General features: G+C 39.6%; 1 protein-coding gene across 4 annotated transcripts; it reads right to left on the bottom strand.

The window, feature by feature from the left end:
* Positions 1–1,533: 1,533 nt before the first annotated feature.
* LOC112225632 (cobalamin trafficking protein CblD) lies at positions 1,534–16,382 on the bottom strand. 4 transcript variants are annotated; one of them, XM_042306658.1, is made up of 9 exons: positions 16,212–16,382; positions 15,867–15,913; positions 15,627–15,777; positions 15,211–15,431; positions 11,319–11,427; positions 10,874–11,004; positions 3,705–3,791; positions 2,741–3,494; positions 1,534–2,673 (listed from the first exon to the last, which is right to left on the bottom strand). In XM_042306658.1, the coding sequence occupies exons 2-8, from the start codon at positions 15,873–15,875 to the stop codon at positions 3,294–3,296; spliced, it is 909 nt and encodes a 302-aa protein (XP_042162592.1). In that variant the 5' UTR covers positions 15,876–15,913; positions 16,212–16,382; the 3' UTR covers positions 1,534–2,673; positions 2,741–3,293. The 4 variants fall into 4 exon arrangements, with proteins under 4 accessions (XP_042162592.1, XP_042162593.1, XP_024245521.1 ...); XM_042306659.1 differs by having other exon boundaries at positions 2,793–3,494; XM_024389753.2 differs by having other exon boundaries at positions 2,845–3,494.
* Between the last annotated feature and the right edge of the window lie 5,371 nt (positions 16,383–21,753).

Below are 21,753 nucleotides of genomic sequence, written 5' to 3'. Positions count from 1 at the left end.
CAAGTCAGTTAAGAACACATTTTTATTTACAATGATGGCCTACCCCGGTCAAACCCTAACCCAGACAACGCTGGGCCAATTGTGCCCCGCTCTACGGGACTCCCAATCACAGCCGGTTGTGATACACCCTGGAATCGAACCAGGGTTTGTATTGATGCCTCGAGCACTGAGATGTAGTGCCTTAGACCACTGCACCACACAGTAGCCCATGCTTTTTTTGACACAACACTCCAAAAAAACAAGTTCTGCTAGTTTTGTCAGCTGCAAGGAAAGACCTAGTTAAGCTGCAGCTGGCCCAGAACAGAGAGCCACGTCTTGCTCTTCATTGTAATCAGAGGGCTGATATAAATACTATGCATGCCAGTCTCTCTTGGCTAAGAGTTGAGGAGAGACTGACCGCATCCCTTCTTTTTATAAGAAACAATGTGTTGAAAATCCCAAATTGTTTGCATAGTCAATTTACACACAGCTCTGACACACACATTTACCCCACCAGACATGCCACCATGGGTCTTTTCACAGTCCCTTAATCAAGAACAAATTCAAGAAAGCGTACAGTATTATATAGAGCCATTATTGCATGGAACTTGGTTCCATTTAATATTGCTCAAATAAACAGCAAACCTGGTTTCAAAAAACAGATAAAGCAACACCTCACGACACAACACCTCTCCCCTATTTAACCTAGATAGTTTGTGTGTATGTATTGATATGTAGGCTACGAGTGCCATTTAAAAAAAAAAGGGATGTAGTTCTGTCCTTGAGCTGTTCTTGTCTATTAATGTTCTGTATTATGTATTGTTTCATGTTCTGTGTTGGACTCCAGGAAGAGTAGCTGCTACTTTCACAACAGCTAATGGTTGATCCTAATAAAATACAAACAAAAAATACCAAGTTAATATTGTGGGATAGTTTACTGGCCTATGCTATGTTGTTGGGTGTTTGTTAGAGTTAGATTTTGGGCTCATATCAATAACGTACTTACAAAGTTCAGACTGCAAGAACAAGGATAGTGAATTTGAACGCATTATTTCCACTAGGTACAAAAGACAACAACGGCAATTCATTTCAGATCGATTCAGACCCATCTAAATGATGCAGTGAATAATCCTGGTGTGGGTCTAAAAGGAGATTATGTCCCATCTGCTGTGTGATTGTTGGAACAGTAGAGGTCAATGAATGTTAATGGTACCACATACACTCCCTACTACTGACACCTTCCAGGAAAACAGCCTGAACCGACAGGTGCTCATTTCAGCTTATCAAATTCAACACGTGCCTCTTACAGTGAATGAGAGCTGTGGGTCATGATGACAAATAATTACAATCTAAATTTTATAATTTTTGTTTTATATCCCTCCCTTCACAACACATAAGCTTTTTGTGCATATAGAATACATTTTTTGTGTGCTTTTATTTCAGCTCATGAAACCAACACTTTACATGTTGCGTTTATATTTTTGTTCAGTATATATCAATGTATTAGTACTATGAAGGTTAGTTAATCAACAATAACCTCTTTCCTTGACCACATTGACAAGATTATTCCGTTTATTGCATTTCACGTGTGAACTTCTGGATAAAAGCAGCCTCAAGAATCACAGACCCATTTCTAAAACAGCTGATTTTGTAGAGCGAGACAATACCTGTCTCTTTCAGACCCAAGTGCACTGATTACTGTCACGAGCACAATATTCAAGGATTTGAGGGTTAACTGGATCTCAGGACCTGTGAACAAGACACGAGGTCTCTATTCTGAAGGTAACATAGATCAAATAAGAGCTCTTGAGATTCATCTCATGACATCAGAAAAGTAAACCTTTATCTTCTGATAAAAAATGGCAGGTGATCAACCCAAGTCAGGTGCAGCAGCAGATCCCCCATGTTGTCTTTATATCTAACTACATGACTTACTGTCTTTATATCTAACTACATGACTTATTGTCTTTATATCTAACCACATGACTTATTCTACTAACTGGACAGAGTCAACCCACCTTTATATCTAACTACATGACTTATTCTACTAACTGGACAGAGTCAACCCACCTTTATATCTAACTACATGACTTATTCTACTAACTGGACAGAGTCAACCCACCTTTATATCTAACTACATGACTTATTCTACTAACTGGACAGAGTCAAACCAGCTTTATATCTAACTACATGACTTATTCTACTAGCTGGACAGAGTCAACCCAGCTTTATATCTAACTACATGACTTATTCTACTAACTGGACAGAGTCAACCCACCTTTATATCTAACTACATGACTTATTCTACTAGCTGGACAGAGTCAACCCACCTTTATATCTAACTACATGACTTATTCTACTAACTGGACAGAGTCAACCCACCTTTATATCTAACTACATGACTTATTCTACTAACTGGACAGAGTCAACCCACCTTTATATCTAACTACATGACTTATTCTACTAACTGGACAGAGTCAACCCACCTTTATATCTAACTACATGACTTATTCTACTAACTGGACAGAGTCAACCCACCTTTATATCTAACTACATGACTTATTCTACTAACTGGACAGAGTCAACCCACCTTTATATCTAACTACATGACTTATTCTACTAACTGGACAGAGTCAACCCACCTTTATATCTAACTACATGACTTATTCTACTAACTGGACAGAGTCAACCCACCTTTATATCTAACTACATGACTTATTCTCAACTGACTTATTCTACTAACTGGACAGAGTCAACCCACCTTTATATCTAACTACATGACTTATTCTACTAACTGGACAGAGTCAACTCACCTTTATATCTAACTACATGACTTATTCTACTAACTGGACAGAGTCAACCCACCTTTATATCTAACTACATGACTTATTCTACTAACTGGACAGAGTCAACCCACCTTTATATCTAACTACATGACTTATTCTACTAACTGGACAGAGTCAACCCACCTTTAACCACTTTCTATTTCACATTCAATATAACCTTTATTTCTACAGTTAAGTCTCTGAGATAAAAATCTATTTTGCAAGAGAGACCCTTTTCAAAATCAGGCCTTCAACCACAACACACCGAAGGGCAAAAAACACTGTCTGGCACATAGACACAAAAAAATACATATACTCTAATGGTAATTCCCTCAGGGACCATGTGTGTGGATATTTCACCATAGTACTATTTTGAGGGTTTCTATAGAAATGTGAACAACAAACTCTCCAAACAGTAGTTGAGGCCTGTGTAGAGCCATGACACATCAAGGTATAATAGCAACCACATGCCAGACACTCTCCCATCATTCAGGTTAAGTTCCCTTGCAGCTTCTTCATGATATGGCTATCGGGAGGTGCGTTGGTGAAAACGGTCCCCACAAAAACATGTGTTCCCCACAAGGTGTGGCGGATGACTTTGCAGCAGCCCAGGTCCTCGATGCTGAAGCCCAGGTTACAGTACCGCTCGTCGGTCTCGAACAGTGTGTTGTTGGTGTACGACCCAAAGAACTGGAAGAGAGACAGAAGACATTAAGGGAAAGATCTGAATACTGCTTGTTTATGTTTGAAAGACTTTAGTTTAACAATTATAATCCATTTCAATTGGCAAGAAGACCACACAATTGCCATCACTGTGTCACAACTGTATGTACTGTTTGTTATGAGACAGCTATTTCTGTAGCATAGTGCTAATCCTTGAGCAGCTATGAGTTGTCTTACCGCCATGCCTGACGATGGGTCGATGAAGTCAGCCCAGAAGCCTTCTGTCCTCAGGGCATAACAGATCTCTTTGGCACCAGCAACAAACTGCAACAAGAGAACAATGCAAAACTTATCTTAAGACAATTGATTTCATTTTCATGTTCGTTACAAACATGTGAGAAAGTGTCAAACAGTCTGAATGTACACTACTGTTCAAAAGTTTGGGGTCACTTAGAAATGTCCTTGTTTTTGAAAGAAAAACACATTTTTTGGTCCATTAAAATAACATCAAATTTATCAGAAATACAGTGTAGACATTGTTAATGTTGTAAATGACTATTGTAGCTAGAAACGGCAGATTTTTTAATGGAATATCTACATAGGCGTACAGAGGCCCATTATCAGCAACCATCACTCCTGTGTTCCAATCCCACATTGTGTTAGCTAATCCAAGTTTATCATTTTAATAGGCTAATTGATCATTAGAAAACCCTTTTGAAATTATGTTAGCACAGCTGAAAACTGTTGTTCTGATTAAAGAAGCAATAAAACTGGCCTTCTTTAGACTAGTTGAGTATCAGGAGCATCAGAATTTGTGGGTTCGATTACAGGCTCAAAATGGCCAGAAACAAAGAACTTTCTTCTGAAACTCGTCAGTCTATTCTTGTTTTGAGAAATGAAGGATATTCCATGCAATAAATTGCCAAGAAACAGAAGATCTCGTACAACGCTGTGTACTACTCCCTTCACAGAACAGAGCAAACGGTCTCTAATAGAATTGGGCTGCGCACATTTGGCCCAGTGTCATCCGGGTTAGGGAGGGTTTGGCCGGCAGGGATATCCTTGTCTCATCGCGCACTAGCGACTCCTGTGGCGGGCCGGGCGCAGTGCATGTCGACCAGGTCGCCAGCAGTGCACGCTTACCAGGTCACCAGCCGACACATTGGTGCGGCTGGCTTCCGGGTTGGACGCATTGTGTCAAGAAGCAGAGCGGCTGTTGTGTTTCGGAGGACGCATGGCTCTCGAACTTCGCCTCTCCCGAGTCCGTACGGGAGTTGCAGCGATGAGACAAGACTGTACCACGAAATTGGGGAGAAAAAAAAACCCACACACACGTGAAACAGATGTGCTGCTAACAGTATAGCTTCCTGTCCCCATACTGGGCTCCAACCCGTTATCCTCTGATCTCAACACACGTGACCCTCCTTGACAACGTACCAGCCGTTTGAGCTATCGAAACATCTAATTTGATAGCTCTATCGGCGACATTTCAAGCTAGCTGTGGACTGAGCTTACAGTACACTCTTAACTCTGTACACACGCAACAAGTGCTGTTGTAGAGATGTGGCCAATTGCTGGGACGGGGGGGGGGGTACGTGTCAGTGTCTAATAAATGAGTGCAGTCAAGGGGGTAAGCAGCACAATTAGACCGATTCTCAGCCATGGGCATGTTAACCAGACGGTGAATAACAGTCAAAAACAAGTCCTGCTCTTACATGCTCTACCCTCTCACACACTCAGACTACTTAATGCTGGGATCAGAAATAAGTAATGCACAATCCCATTATCGTATTACCAGTGCAGTCTTGGTCTTAGTCGGGGGGGAGACAATTAAAGTTGACACTCATTCTGCAGCTAATTTACAACAACTACGTACTTGCTAATACTTTAAGAGGCATTGAGTTAGAGAGTATAGTTCAATCCTTTCAATTCCTTACAGGTTAACAAAGATAGTGCTAAAACATACATGTTAGCCATTGACTAGCAAATCATAACTCCATACTACTTCAGGCAGTAAAAGTGTCAGAATGGTCTTCAGTGGTTCTGTAAACAAGCATTACAGAGCAGCGAATTTAACAGACATTTTTATTGATTAGCATCCGGGATAATATAAATCCAAGTCTTTACTGTGTTGTAGGGACAACAAATGGAATATAGGAGTTCACTGGACATCTTCATAGGTTTAGGAAAAAAACAGCACAATGTGTAAGCACGCGCACACATTTTTAATTTTATTTAACCAGGCAAGTCAGTTAAGAACAAATTCTTATTTACAATGACGGCCTACCCCGGCCAAACCCGGGCAACGCTGGGCCAATTGTGCGCCGCCCTATTGGACTCCCAATGATGCAGCCTGGATTCGAACCAGGTACTGCAGTGACGCCTCTTGCACTGGAATGCCGTGTCTTAGACATCTGCGCCACTCGAGAAGTTTGGAAAATGCTACTCATTCAAGGGTTTTTATTTGTACTATTTTCTACATTGTAGAATAATAGTGAAGACATTAAAACTATGAAATAACACATATGGAATCATGTAGTAACCAAAAAAGTGTTAAACAAATACAAATATATTTGATAATTGAGATTCTTCAAAGTAGCCACCCTTTGCCTTGATGACAGCTTTGCACATTCTTGGCATTCTCTCAACCAGCTTCATGAGATAGTCACCTGGAATTTCAATTAACAGGTGTGCCTTGTTAAAAGTTAATTTGTGGATTTTCTTTCCTTCTTAATGCATTTGAGCCAATCAGTTGTGTTGTTACAAGGTAGGGGCGGTATACAGAAGATAGTTCATTAGAGTTATGCTGGCCATGCTGCTGTTCCAGTTTCAACTGACCTGAGCCCTAGGACCATGCCCCAGGACTACCTGACATGATGACTCCTTGCTGTCCCCAGTCCACCTGGCCATGCTGCTGCTCCAGTTTCAACTTCCACCTGACTGTGCTGCTGCTCCAGTTTCAACTGTTCTGCCTTATTATTATTCGACCATGCTGGTCATTTATGAACATTTGAACATCTTGGCCATGTTCTGTTATAATCTCCACCCGGCACAGCCAGAAGAGGACTGGCCACCCCACATAGCCTGGTTCCTCTCTAGGTTTCTTCCTAGGTTTTGGCCTTTCTAGGGAGTTTTTCCTAGCCACCGTGCTTCTACACCTGCATTGCTTGCTGTTTGGGGTTTTAGGCTGGGTTTCTGTACAGCACTTTGAGATATCAGCTGATGTACGAAGGGCTATATAAATACATTTGATTTGATTTGAGTTACCAGCCCAAATAAATGCTTCAGAGTTCAAGTAAGAGATACATCTCAACATCAACTGTTCAGAGGAGACTGCATGAATCAGGCCTTTATGGTCAAATTGCTGCAAAGAAACCACTACTAAGGACACCAATAAGAAGAGACTTGCTTGGGCCAAGAAACAGCAATGTGCAATGGACATTAGACCAGTGTAAATCTGTCCTTTGGTCTGATGAGTCCAAATTTGGAATTTTGGTTTCAGACCGCAGTGTCTTTGAGACGCAGAGTAGGTGAACGGATGATCTCCACATGTGTGGTTCCCACCGTGAAGCATGGAGGAGGAGTCATGGTGTGGGGATGCTTTGCTGGTGACACTGTCGGTGATTTATTTAGAATTCAAGGCACACTTAACCAGCATGGCTACCACAGCATTCTGCAGCGATATTCCATCCCATCTGGTTTGCGCTTAGTGGAACTATCATTTGTTTTTCAACAGGACAATGACCCAACACACTTCCAGGCTGTGTAAAGGCTATTTGACCATGGAGAGTGATGTGCTGCATCAGATGACCTGGCCTCCACAATCACCCAACCTCAACCCAATTGAGATGGTTTGGGATGAGTTGGACCGCAGAGTGAAGGAAAAGCAGCCAACAAGTGCTCAGGATATGTGGGAACTCCTTCAAGACTGTTGGAAAAGCATTCCAGGTGAAGCGGGTTAAGAGAATGCCAAGAGTATGCAAAGCTGTCATCAAGGCAAAGGGTGGCTACTTTGAAGAATCTAAAATACATTTTGATTTGTTTAACACTTTTTTGGTTGCTACATGATTCCATATCTGTAATTTCATAGTTTTGATGTCTTGACTATTGTTCTACAATGTAGAAAATAGTACAAATAAATAAAAAGCCTTGAATGAGTACGTGTGTCTAAACTTTTGACTGGAACTGTACATACAGTGCCTTGCGAAAGTATTCTGCCCCCTTGAACTTTGCGACCTTTTGCCACATTTCAGGCTTCAAACATAAAGGTATAAAACTATATTTTTTTGTGAAGAATCAACAACAAGTGGGACACAATCATGAAGTGGAATGACATTTATTGGATATTTCAAACTTTTTTAACAAATCAAAAACTGAAAAATTGGGCGTGCAAAATTATTCAGCCCCCTTAAGTTAATACTTTGTAGCGCCACCTTTTGCTGCGATTACAGCTGTAAGTCGCTTGGGGTATGTCTCTATCAGTTTTGCACATCGAGAGACTGAAATTTTTCCCATTCCTCCTTGCAAAACAGCTTGAGCTCAGTGAGGTTGGATGGAGAGCATTTGTGAACAGCAGTTTTCAGTTCTTTCCACAGATTCTCGATTGGATTCAGGTCTGGACTTTGACTTGGCCATTCTAACACCTGGATATGTTTATTTTTGAACCATTCCATTGTAGATTTTGCTTTATGTTTTGGATCATTGTCTTGTTGGAAGACAAATCTCTGTCCCAGTCTCAGGTCTTTTGCAGACTCCATCAGGTTTTCTTCCAGAATGGTCCTGTATTTGGCTCCATCCATCTTCCCTTTTAACCATCTTCCCTGTCCCTGCTGAAGAAAAGCAGGCCCAAACCATGATGCTGCCACCACCATGTTTGACAGTGGGGATGGTGTGTTCATGGTGATGAGCTGTGTTGCTTTTACGCCAAACATAACGTTTTGCATTGTTGCCAAAAAGTTCCATTTTGGTTTCATCTGACCAGAGCACCTTCTTCCACATGTTTGGTGTGTCTCCCAGGTGGCTTGTGGCAAACTTTAAACGACACTTTTAAATGGATATCTTTAAGAAATGGCTTTCTTCTTGCCACTCTTCCATAAAGGCCAGATTTGTGCAATATACGACTGATTGTTGTCCTATGGACAGAGTCTCCCACCTCAGCTGTAGATCTCTGCAGTTCATCCAGAGTGATCATGGGCCTCTTGGCTGCATCTCTGATCAGTCTTCTCCTTGTATGAGCTGAAAGTTTAGAGGGACGGCCAGGTCTTGGTAGATTTGCAGTGGTCTGATACTCCTTCCATTTCAATATTATCGCTTCTACAGTGCTCCTTGGGATGTTTAAAGCTTGGGAAATCTTTTTGTATCCAAATCCGGCTTTAAACTTCTTCACAACAGTATCTTGGACCTGCCTGGTGTGTTCCTTGTTCTTCATGATGCTCTCCGCTCTTTTAACGGACCTCTGAGACTATCACAGTGCAGGTGCATTTATACGGAGACTTGATTACACACAGGTGGATTGTATTTATCATCATTAGTCATTTAGGTCAACATTGGATCATTCAGAGATCCTCACTGAACTTCTGGAGAGTTTGCTGCACTGACAGTAAAGGGGCTGAATAATTTTACACGCCCAATTTTTCAGTTTTTGATTTGTTAAAAAAGTTTGAAATATCCAATAAATGTCGTTCCACTTCATGATTGTGTCCCACTTGTTGTTGATTCTTCACAAAAAAAATACAGTTTATATCTTTATGTTTGAAGCCTGAAATGTGGCAAAAGGTCGCAAAGTTCAAGGGGGCCGAATACTTTCGCAAGGCACTGTATCAGTGGAGAAAGTGGAGGACCATCCTCCCCAGTGAAATTTCATAAAAATAGTGAAACATTAAAAAATAAATGATCCTTTTTAGATAAAACTATACTAAATATATTCATATGTCACCAAATGATTGATTAAAATACACTGTTTTGCAATGAAGGTCTACAGTAACTTCTACAGCACTGTCTGGGGTAGCACCATGGTGTAAACGAAGGACAGCTAGCTTCTGTCCTCCTCTGGTGACATTGACTTTAATATAAAACCTAGGAGGGTGGTAGGCCTCACCCTCTACCATAGACATACATGTTAATTATGACCACTTCTGGAGGACGACCTCCAACCAATCAAAGGTTTTGCAGTATGAACTGAAATGTAGTCCATCCAATCATAGGATGAACCTAGTGTGTTGTATTGGGATTGTGCCACAGAGCATTATGGGGGTTCTATGTGTTGCTTGGTGACATTGTTGGATAGAGATTACCGTAAGAGTGAACAGTTCAAGTTTAGAATTGTTGGGATATTATTCAATTCAAATGAGTTTTTTTCAAATTGCAGGAGACGGAGGAGGTATATTATACAATGTTTTTGGTTATATTCGCACACACACACACGCACACACACACACGCACACACACACACGTTAAGTATTCAGACCCCTTGACTTTTTCCAAATGTTACGTTACAGCGTTATTCTAAAAAGGATTCAGTAGTTTTTTCCCCTCATTAATCTACACACAATACTCCATAATGACAAGGCAAAAACAAGTAAAAAAACAAACAGAAATATAACTTTTACATAACTATTCTGACCCTTTACTCTGTACTTTGTTAAAGCACCTTTGGCAGCGATTACAGCATTGAGTCTTCTTGCTGCAGAGATGGTTGACCTTCTGGAAGGATCTCCCATCTCCACAGAGGAACTCTGGAGCTCTTTCAGAGTGACCATCTTGGTCACCTCCTTGACAAATGCCCTTCTCCTCCAATAGCTCAGTTTGGCCGGGCAGCCAGCTCTAGGAAGAGTCTTGGTGGTTCCAAACGTCTTCCATTTAAGAAGGATGGAGGCCACTGTGTTCTTGGGGACCTTCAATGCTGCAGACATTTTTTGGTACCCTCCCCAAATCTGTGCCTCGACACAATCCTGTCTCGGAGCTCTATGGACAATTCCTTTGACCTCATGGCTTGGTTTTTGCTCTGACATGCACTGTCAACTGTGGGACCTTTATATAGACAGGTGTGTGCCTTTCCAAATCATGTCCAATCAATTGAATTTACCACAGGTGGACTCCAATCAAGTTGTAGATCAAGGATGATTAATGGAAACAGGATGCAGCTCAATTTTGAGTCTCATAGCAAAGGGTCTGAATACCTATATAAATAAGGTATTTCTGTTTTCGCTTTGTCATTATGGGGTATTGTGTGTAGATTGATGAGAAAACATTTGTATCTTATCCATTTTAGAACAAGGCAGTAACCTAACAAAATGTGGAAAAAGGGGAAGGGGATATATATATATATATATATATATATATATATATATATATATATATATAGCTCTGGGTACAACTACCCAGTGTGGATTGAGACCCAAACTTACTTCATCTAGCATCAACTCCCTCTCTTTGTCCACTGCCTCACACCACGCTGTCATGTCATTCTGCGTCTTCTGGGTCACTGTGACAACCGTCATGATGTTGTTAGGGGCCTCAGGGAACATTGACTCAAACTCTGTAAACACATGGGGAGAACAAGCACAATCAAAAGTTCGTTCAGAACAAGCATGGATCAACATTCCTTCAGTATTCCAGCCCCCTCTACTGGACACATGTAGAATATCAATTTCACAACAACATGTAGTAACCACTTCCACCTCTTTTCCCTACACATTCCCCATTTTAAGTTTAAATACAGTTTACACAAACTAGAGACAGTATAACAACAAGTTGGAAAGCATGTGCCAGAAAATGTGTGTAGCATCTTCGGAGTTTGTGCTTCAAATAGTAGGCCTATTTCTGATTGGTCTAAGGAAAACAGAAATGTACCTTTCTTCAGCAGCTCAGGGCAGGGCTGTATGGCACACTCCACATTGGAGTTCTCAAAGTACTGTTCTGTTCTGTTGACCGTTTGTTCTGGGGGAGTGGCCTCTTTCCCCTAAGAACAAACAAACCAATCAGGGGATGTTGCTCAGAAAACCAAAACATCCCTGAACATTTTTTACCGGATAATATACACATGCCTCATTATCTTATCCATGCGAACAAAAGAGGTATACAATGACTATACAATGACTTTACAATGACTTTACAATGACTATACAATGACTATACAGTGACTATACAGTGACTTTACAGTGACTATACAGTGACTATACAGTGACTATACAGTGACTATACAATGACTTTACAATGACTATACAATGACTATACAGTGACTTTACAGTGACTTTACAATGACTATACAATGACTTTACAGTGACTATACAGTGACTATACAGTGACTATACAGTGACTATACAGTGACTATACAATGACTTTACAATGACTATACAATGACTTTACAGTGACTTTACAGTGACTTTACAATGACTATACAATGACTATACAATGACTATACAATGACTTTACAATGACTATACAATGACTTTACAATGACTTTACAATGACTATACAATGACTATACAATGACTATACAATGACTTTACAATGACTTTACAATGACTATACAATGACTATACAATGACTATACAATGACTTTACAATGACTATACAATGACTTTACAGTGACTTTACAATGACTTTACAATGACTTTACAATGACTTTACAATGACTTTACAATGACTATACAATGACTTTACAGTGACTTTACAGTGACTTTACAATGACTATACAATGACTTTACAGTGACTTTACAATGACTATACAATGACTTTACAGTGACTTTACAATGACTTTACAATGACTATACAATGACTTTACAATGACTTTACAATGACTTTACAATGACTTTACAATGACTTTACAGTGACTTTACAATGACTTTACAATGACTTTACAGTGACTTTACAGTGACTTTACAATGACTATACAATGACTATACAATGACTTTACAATGACTTTACAATGACTATACAATGACTTTACAGTGACTATACAATGACTTTACAATGACTTTACAATGACTTTACAGTGACTTTACAATGACTATACAATGACTATACAATGACTTTACAATGACTTTACAATGACTATACAGTGACTTTACAATGACTATACAATGACTATACAGTGACTTTACAGTGACTATACAGTAACTTTACAATGACTTTACAATGACTATACAATGACTATACAATGACTATACAATGACTATACAATGACTTTACAATGACTATACAATGACTATACAATGACTATACAATGACTTTACAATGACTATACAATGACTATACAATGACTTTACAATGACTATACAATGACTATACAGTGACTTTACAATGACTTTACAATGACTATACAATGACTTTACAATGACTTTACAGTGACTTTACAATGACTTTACAATGACTTTACAGTGACTTTACAGTGACTTTACAATGACTATACAATGACTATACAGTGACTTTACAATGACTTTACAATGACTATACAATGACTTTACAATGACTATACAGTGACTATACAGTGACTATACAGTGACTATACAATGACTTTACAATGACTTTACAATGACTATACAATGACTTTACAATGACTATACAGTGACTATACAGTGACTATACAGTGACTATACAGTGACTATACAATGACTTTACAATGACTTTACATGCACAGAGGAAACAGAGTTGTAGCAAAAATATATATTTAAATGGGCAGTGCAGTTAAAAATGTGATCTTTCCTTTTTATATTTCCACACTATGGAGGTCAAAATAACACTCTGAAATTGTGAAAATTACGATAATGCCCTTTTTGCGTAAGAGCCATTTGAAAAGAAATGCCTGGAATTTCAGCCTGTTCAGTAGATGGCATGGAGTTTGTTTCCCAGATCATGACATCAATCTGATCTGATTATAATAGACAGATGACTGTTCATCTGGGTAAGGGGTGGGCTCTAGACAATCCTATCAGATAATCAGAGCTGTCTCAGTAAATATCTTCAAATGTATTACCTAATGCCCACTAGGGCTGGGCGATATGGCCTAAAACGAATATCTCAATTATTTTCTAACTTGGGGGCGATTCACAATATCTAGATTTAAAATATTTTGTCTCTCTAAATAAGCTTCGTTGTACAATTAATGGTCAAATGCATAACTAGTTGTACCCGTTTTTTGTTGTTACAATAATCACTGATCTGGCTTTCAGGTCCGTCTATAAAAAGCCCCTTTTGTTAACATTTTTACCAGAACCAGAACCATGCACAATCACTTATAACGTAGCAGGCATGATAGAAAAATGAACACTGGTCTCACAAACAATCTCTCAAGCACAAGCCCATGTGCTAGTGAGTAGCCAGCTAATATTTAGTCAACTTAGACCTAGGTATAATTTCACAAGCTCTGAATTCAGCTACCAACTGTTATGAACACAACCTTCTGTCCATCTCCAACTGTTTGAACAGCATGGTAGCCTGTCCACTTTGTTCAGATGTTGGAATCAACTGGCCTACCTTGTGTCTCCGAACGAGTTGCCAACTCAAGAAAAATAAAAACATTAACACATTTTTAAAAGGGTTTATGCTTATTGCATTTTTATAAAACACAATACTAAATAGCTAGTAGAGAAATCTTTGACTAAAATGCTGCTAACGATACGTGGTATCGTAATGCACACAACAAACTGAGCATTCCTTTTTTCCAGAATGAACATTAATTGGTACATCTGTTTTAAAAGTGTCTGCTCTGCTCCAAAATGTGAGTTGAAACAGTTTGATAGGTTAACTTCTCCTCTATTACACTAAACTAATGTCTGTGTGTTTCGGTGTCTATATGACAAGATTCTGTTGGACCAAACCTCAAATAGCGAGGATGAAGTGACCGCTCATCTTTGTTGTTGTGAGTGGTAAGGGGAGGGGCATGGGAGAAAGAGGCTTCACTCTCGCCAAAATAAGTCCAACGCTATTCTATGTGCTTATTTTGAACCTAAGCTTGGTCGTCTGCCTTCCCGCCTTTGGGACAATGACTCCCATTGCGAGGGCGGAGACATGAGCATCTCGTTTATTATATAGAGATCTCTGGTGTAAATGGGAAGGTGCACATAGCACAGAAGGAGCGAACTAGACTAGACCAAAAAAACTATATGAAAACAAGCAGACATTAAAGTTCATAAAACCACAAAATACCAAAACACTTTATTCTGTGATACAGCCATATGGAATATTGCGCAAAAACATAGGTTGGAATTAATTCGATATTACACCCAGTCCTAACGCCCACACGATCAAACTGAGCATTTCAATGGACAAAATAGGCTGAGGGAAATCAATGATACAATATTTTATTTTCATTTTCATTAAATAAACACACAGTAATTTATTATACGTAAAAAAAATTTAAAAAAAACTGGCATAGGCAATTTAAAAAAAAATCATTGCAGATCACCATTAGGCCTACTTCCACACACGAGAACAAAATAGGGCCAGGACAATACCAGTATTGGATGCATGTTCATGTTTTGGCAAGGAAACAAAACACGAAGTGGATTTAAATTCTTCAGAATAACAGCCCTGATGTTGGAAACAAACATCATTATGTTGTCATCCAGAGTCTCATTTACTTATTTTTCAAGCTATAGCACACAATAGTTTACATACAGCAGGTTTTTAATAGGACCAAAGATTTTTGTCTTGCTTCTTGTTTTCATTTTTGCCATGGAAAATGGCATTGTCACAGCCATAGACGAAATGTGTGTCAATTGTCATTCCAAACCTTACTTACTTGGAACTCTCCGACAACATGAGCCAGGAGGAACTCATACCTCTCGCTGCTGGAGAGGGCAGACAGTACATCGGGCACTGTCTGGTGGACTGGGCCTTTAATTTTCTGTTTTGCTGTGCCCTCCAGGTGGCAGTCGAAGCCTGCGTTACCTGGCAGCTGGAAGCGCTGGTCCTGAGGCCCGAACGGACCCATGTTCTCATCAGGCCACACTGTCCTGTGACCTGATGTAAACAAAAAACAATGAGACATAATATAACACTTTCTAAAACACTGGGAACTGAAAATAAATGTTTTTCAAGAAGTTGACCCAAATATTGAACTGATTAACTTTCCTTCTGAATAACAGACAGTTGGTGTATGATGTTCACGTTCAGGCAAGTACAGTAGCATCATTGTGATTAGAGGTCTGTGCTTACCAAGGTCAGGGGGTGTGACGGCTAATCGAGGCTCATCAGAGCCAGAGGATCCAGCACCAGAGAATGTTCTCTGGTTGGGTCCAGCGATCCGCCGGACAAGTACGTGAAGCCCTGGCAGGTATGTCACCAGCCTGGCTCTACTACAGAGCACCTGGGGAACAGAGAATGGACGTCCCCATTAGTTCACACACACGATTAAAAAAAATAAAAAAAACATGTTAAGTGTGTGTGTTGACTTACACTGGCCATCCTGTTGGGCCTCTCTCTTCTGTGGTCCACTTGTAAAACTGCAAAAGAAAACGGAATAAATTAACTAAACGCATAGCTTGCTAATTATTTGAACACACAATTATGAATATCTTATAAATTAGTTCGTATGTCTGTCATTTGTTACGCCCAATTATGATAAAAATGTCAAACTATATAGCTGTCTGCCTCATTACATAACGGGCTACAGAACGGAACGTTTACTTTGTTAGCTAACAAGTGAGAGGTACTGCAACTACTGCTAACGTTAGCTAGCTTCTAGGTGGAGGATTTTCCTTAGTTGATTAGCTCTGACAATCGTAACTTCAGAAGTTTTACCTTAAATATATACCTTGAAGAAATATCCCCTTCTTGCATGCATAAATCTATAAAATACGTTGGTAAACTCAATCGTTTTAATCTGTGTTTATAGCTGGCCTGCAATATTGCCTGCGTCACATCGCTTTTGACGCGCACATGTGCCGTAACGTGGGTTAACTGCAGGAACCAACAAGGGACAAGAACAGTCTGACGTAACACTGTTCTTCTTCTTCGATTAAGTTTAACGGCGGTTGGCATCCAATAAATGTTGCATTACCGCCACCTGCTAGACTGCATTACCGCCACCTGCTTATACTTTGCTTTAAAAAATATATAGACCATACCATCAAACACATCCTTCACAAAAAAAAAAAAACATAAACACAACCCTACTCCATTATTTAATCTATTAAGTCCTACTTTAGGCCAACAACCTGAAAGGATGGGACACCACCACTTAACACATCCTGCAACTCTCCTGATGTCAAGTCTCACTCACCCAAACACCTCTCTGCAGCTGCCACCCCAACCTATTTTCTGCGACTTACATTCCATCTCTGCAGGACAGTTGATATCCATTGCTATAATTGCCAAAAATCTAATTTTACTGAAACATGCAGTACCAGTCAAGTTTGGACACACCTACTCATTCCAGGGTTTTTCTTTATTTTTACTATTTACATTGTAGAATAACAGTGAAGACATTAACACTATGAAATAACACATATGGAATCATGTACTAACAAAAAAAGTGTTAAACAAATTAATATATATTTTATATTTGAGATTCTTTAAAGTAGCCACCCTTTGCCTTGATGACAGCTTTGCACACTAATATCACTTTTCCCACCATTTTTAACTGACTCAAACTCACCCTCTTTCTCCCTCTCTCTCTCGCTCTCTTTTTCCCCCATTCATCCTCTGTATTCCAAGTATACGTCTCCTTATGATAATACTGCACTTCTCCTGACACACATCTTGTTCTTACCTACTCAAGGGACGCCATTTAACCGGCTGTCACAATCTCCATACACTCAACACGAACCCCTCGGGATGTAGCGCTCAACAGATCATCCCACTTGTAAAGCAGCTGCTTCGTCTTGATGTCTGTCTGCTTCATCAATAGCTACGGTGAAAACAAATACAAAATATAAGAGCAACATGCAGAATCATGTTTGTCCACTAGAAGTCATCATATGCCTATCCATGAGTACCAGCATTTATCTACAGATTGTTACTCTTGGTGCCAGTGGCAATTCTAATGGTTGTTTTCAGACAAAAATAAATGTGACAGGTTAGGAACCAAAGTGTTTCATATGGGACTCTAATTATTGATTTACCTTTACAATGTATAACACTAGCCCTCTAACTTTAGCTCATATGAGAACTTGGTACCTGAAGGTACATGTGTTTATACAGGTAAGTTGTCCTGTGTTGTTGCTATGCAAATGTTTTTATTTTAGGGCAACCTGCCCCAGTATCTTTATCCTCCAGTATCTAATGCCCCGGAACCTCCGATTCAAACTCTGCAAGCGTTAGAATATCAAAATACGTTAGTTCCTCACCAAATATGGAGATTCGCTAAGCAACTATCTTAATTTACTCACGTTACGGTCAGTATGTTCTTTCAAAAAGGTATGAAAAATAATAATGTACAGCCTTTGTTAACCTGATACTTTGCAAAAGCATAATTGGCATTTTCCATCTCGTTAACTTCCAGACCAAATAGCCAACCATCCAGCAGCACATTTTACTAACCATATAATGAGGCAGGTTAAGAAATAACTAGTGCTGGGATTAACCCTTGTGTTTTGTTATTCGTAATCCTGTATCAATTCTGTGATCATTTTGTTTTATTGAGATTGATTGTGCGTTATAGCAGCCCAAGGCTCCTGTGCATAAAATCAACCTTTCCCACTATGTAATTGAATACAATGTCACACAAATATGCAGTATACAATGGAAATATGTGAATGAGGGCTTTAGTGTTCTCAATGTCTTGGAAAAGACCAGGTGTGGACAATCTGCAGCAGCCCTGAGCCAACAGGATATTACATAGCAGCCCTCCAAAACACAGGATGCGGGCTGTGTGAGTATAATGTATTATAGCTTGTTTTCATCAGTCTATATGGGTTTGGGTTATATTTAGTTTGGACTAATTCAATCCACGGGTCTCTGGTTCTGCTCCACCCGTTGAGTGACTCACAGAGGTTCTGAACTTGAGAGGAGATGACGTCATTCACCTGTATTCACTCACCATGCTCTCCTAGAGACTGACCACAGTGACATGGATGTTCTGTGCCTTTTTGGTCACGTTAATTAACTAACAGATGTCTTTCAAAAAAGTGCATGCTGTTGTGCTTCCATAGAGACCGCGTAAATATACTTGTATGCTATGATGGGAATACATATAAAAAGTAGGCTACATTGTTGTTGGTGTATGCACAGTGCCTTGCAAAAGTATTCATCCACTTGGCATTTCTCCTATTTTGTTGCATTACAGCCTGTAATTTAAATAGATTTTTATTTGGATTTCATGTAATGGACAAACACAAAATAGTCCAAATTGGTGATGTGAAATTTAAAAAAATAACTAGTTAAATTTTTTTTTTTAAAGTGGTAAAAAAATATCAGTAACTTTTAACATCCCACTGAGCACCATTAAATCCATTATTAAAAAATGGAAAGAACATGTCACCACAACAAACCTGCCAAGAGAGGGCCGCCCACCAAAACCTAGAAACCAGGCAAGGAGGGCAATCAGAGAGGCAACAAAAATACCAAAAGTAACCCTGAAGGAGCTGCAAAGCTCCACAGCGGAGATTGGAGTATCTGTCTATAGGACCACCTTAAGTTGTACACTCCACAGAGCTGGGCTTTACGGAAGAGTGGCCATAAAAAGCCATTGCTTAAAGAAAAAAATTGGTGTTCGCCAAAGGCATGTGGGAGACTCCCCAAACATATGGAAGAAGGTACTCAGACGAGACTCAAATTGAGCTTCTTGGCCATCAAGGAAAACGCTATATCTGGCGCAAACCCAACACCTCTCATCACCCTGGGAACACCATCCCCACAGTGAAGCATGGTAGAGGCAGTATCATGATGTGGGAATGTTTTTCATCGGCAGGGACTGGGAAACTGGTCAGAATTGAAGGAATGATGGATAGTGCTAAATACAGGGAAATTCTTGAGGGAAACCTGTTTCAGTCTTCTGGAGATTTGAGACTGGGATGGAGGGTCACCTTCCAGCAGGACAATGACCCTAAGCGTACTGCTAAAGCAACACTTCAGTGGTTTAAGGGGGAAAATGTAAATGTCTTGGAATGGCCTAGTCAAAGCCCAGACCTCAATCCAATTGAGAATCTGTGGTATGACTTAAAGATTGCTGTACACAAGCGGAACTCATCCAACTTGAAGGAGCTGAATGGGCAAAAATCCCAGTGGCTAGATGTGCCAAGCTTATAGAGACACACCCCAAGAGACTTGCAGCTGTAATTGCTACAAAAGTCGGCTCTACAAAGTATTGGCTTTTTTTTTTGGGGGGTTGAGTAGTTATGCACACTCAAGTTAAGTTCTGTTTTATTGTCTTATTTCGTGTTTGTTTCACACCAAAAAATATTTTGCATCTTCAAAGTGGTAGGCATGTTGTGTAAATCAAATGATACAACCCCCCCCAAAATCCATTTTAATTCCAGGTTGTTAGGCAACAAAATAGGATAAATGCCAAAGGGGTGAATACTTTCACAAGCTTCTGTCTGCCCTGTATAACTTCCATTTGAGACTTATCAGCTGAACACCAGAGAACCTGCATGCAGAGTGAGTGTGTAGTGAATATGCTCTGCTTATTAGATCTCTCTGTTCAGACTATCATATTTTATTGGCCTTTGCTGAATGTCACCATTAAAGAGTGATTCGCAGCAGTGAGATGCTTTTCCACCTTTTAGGCAGCTCAGTGGAGTGATAAAAAGATGTGTTTGTAATTTGGCTGCCATTAAGATGGGTGTTTTCGCAGGAGGTGTGAAACTCACTGCACCTCAACAGATGCTTTACAATCTGTTACTGTTAAAGGATCTTTGGTAAAACAAATCCAAACGCTTGATAGTAGACATATCCCTGACAGTTTATATTGTAGTAGGGCTTACAGCAGCATGTCATGAAGTAGTTTGAAATACAACGACACATTAGATTTTTTTGCTCTGTATGCCAGCACTTCGGATTTGAAATGATATTATATATAAAATACATGATATGAAATGATATATCGTAGTAGAAGCTACTGTTAGGCTCCTCCATCCACAAATGTATAAAATGTGCTGAGATGTTACTGTTGAGCTTCACCATGATTACGGATAATGCTGAAAGAATCGTGAATAGTGATGAGTGAGAAAGTTACATACGCACACATATCAAACCCCCAAAGAAATGCTAACCTCTCACCATTACAATAACAGGGGAGTTAGCATTTTTTTTAGGGGGGGGTATGATATTTATGCCTCTGTAACTTTCTCATTCATCATTATTCACGATTCATTCAGGATTATCTGTAATCATAGCAGCATCCACATTAATGTAGAAGTGTTAAGAAACATATTCTATTCTTATTCACGATAAAAGTGATTCCAAAGTGACACAATACATTATTTACCATTCATTTATATATTGGGCACAAAATAATCTAAAACACAACGAAAACAAACAGCAAACGCATCCAACTTGTAGAATCACAAGCTCGATGTAGTCATTTCTATGAATATGGGACCAAATACTTAACTTTTTACTACTTTAATTCACATACTGTATAAGTGAATTTGTCCCTATACATTTGGTCCCATAAAATGTCATTTCTAAACGGCTCACCCGATATGGATGAAAATACCCCCACATTAAAGCTGTCAGTCTGCACTTTAACCTCATAGTCTTTGTATCATTTGAAATCCAAAGTGCTGATGTACAGAGCCAAAACAACAACACAAATCACTGTCCCAATACTTCTGGAACTCACTGTATTCCAACACATTCCATTTTTTAAGCTGGCTTCACACTGTCTGACAGTCAACACTCCAGAACACACAGATGATGGAGGCCTTAATGGATGGAGAGGCCCAGCAGTAGCTTCTGCTATGATGTATTTTTTAGGGATTAGACTGAGGAAGAACCTGTAAAGAGACAGAAGAGATTCCAAAAGAGCTGTGAACATTCTGATGTCTTTGAAGACTAGGTGGTTGCCCTATTCTACAATAAGGCCAGTTGCTGAGTACTGTACATGAAGACTAGGTGGTTGCCCTATTCTACAATAAGGCCAGTTGCTGAGTACTGTACATGAAGACTAGGTGGTTGCCCTATTCTACAATAAGCCCAGTTTCTGAGTACTGTACATGAAGACTAGGTGGTTGCCCTATTCTACAATAAGCCCAGTTGCTGAGTACTGTATATGAAGACTAGGTGGTTGCCCTATTCTACAATAAGCCCAGTTGCTGAGTACTGTACATGAAGACTAGGTGGTTGCCCTATTCTACAATAAGCCCAGTTGCTGAGTACTGTACATGAAGACTAGGTGGTT

Source organism: Oncorhynchus tshawytscha, linkage group LG26 (genome assembly GCF_018296145.1).
Source record: "Oncorhynchus tshawytscha isolate Ot180627B linkage group LG26, Otsh_v2.0, whole genome shotgun sequence".
Taxonomy (NCBI): Eukaryota; Metazoa; Chordata; class Actinopteri; order Salmoniformes; family Salmonidae; genus Oncorhynchus; species Oncorhynchus tshawytscha.
The sequence above is the reverse complement of the archived record's forward strand: the minus strand, read 5'-3'. Positions and strand labels throughout refer to the sequence as shown.

Excerpts from the sequence above, each read along its gene's own strand:
- LOC112225632 (XM_042306658.1), bottom strand. Across the intron at positions 15,432-15,626 it reads CGTCACACCCCCTGACCTTG|GTCACAGGACAGTGTGGCCT; the intron begins GTAAGCACAGAC and ends TGTTTACATCAG. Across the intron at positions 11,005-11,318 it reads CCCTGAGCTGCTGAAGAAAG|AGTTTGAGTCAATGTTCCCT; the intron begins GTACATTTCTGT and ends ATGTGTTTACAG.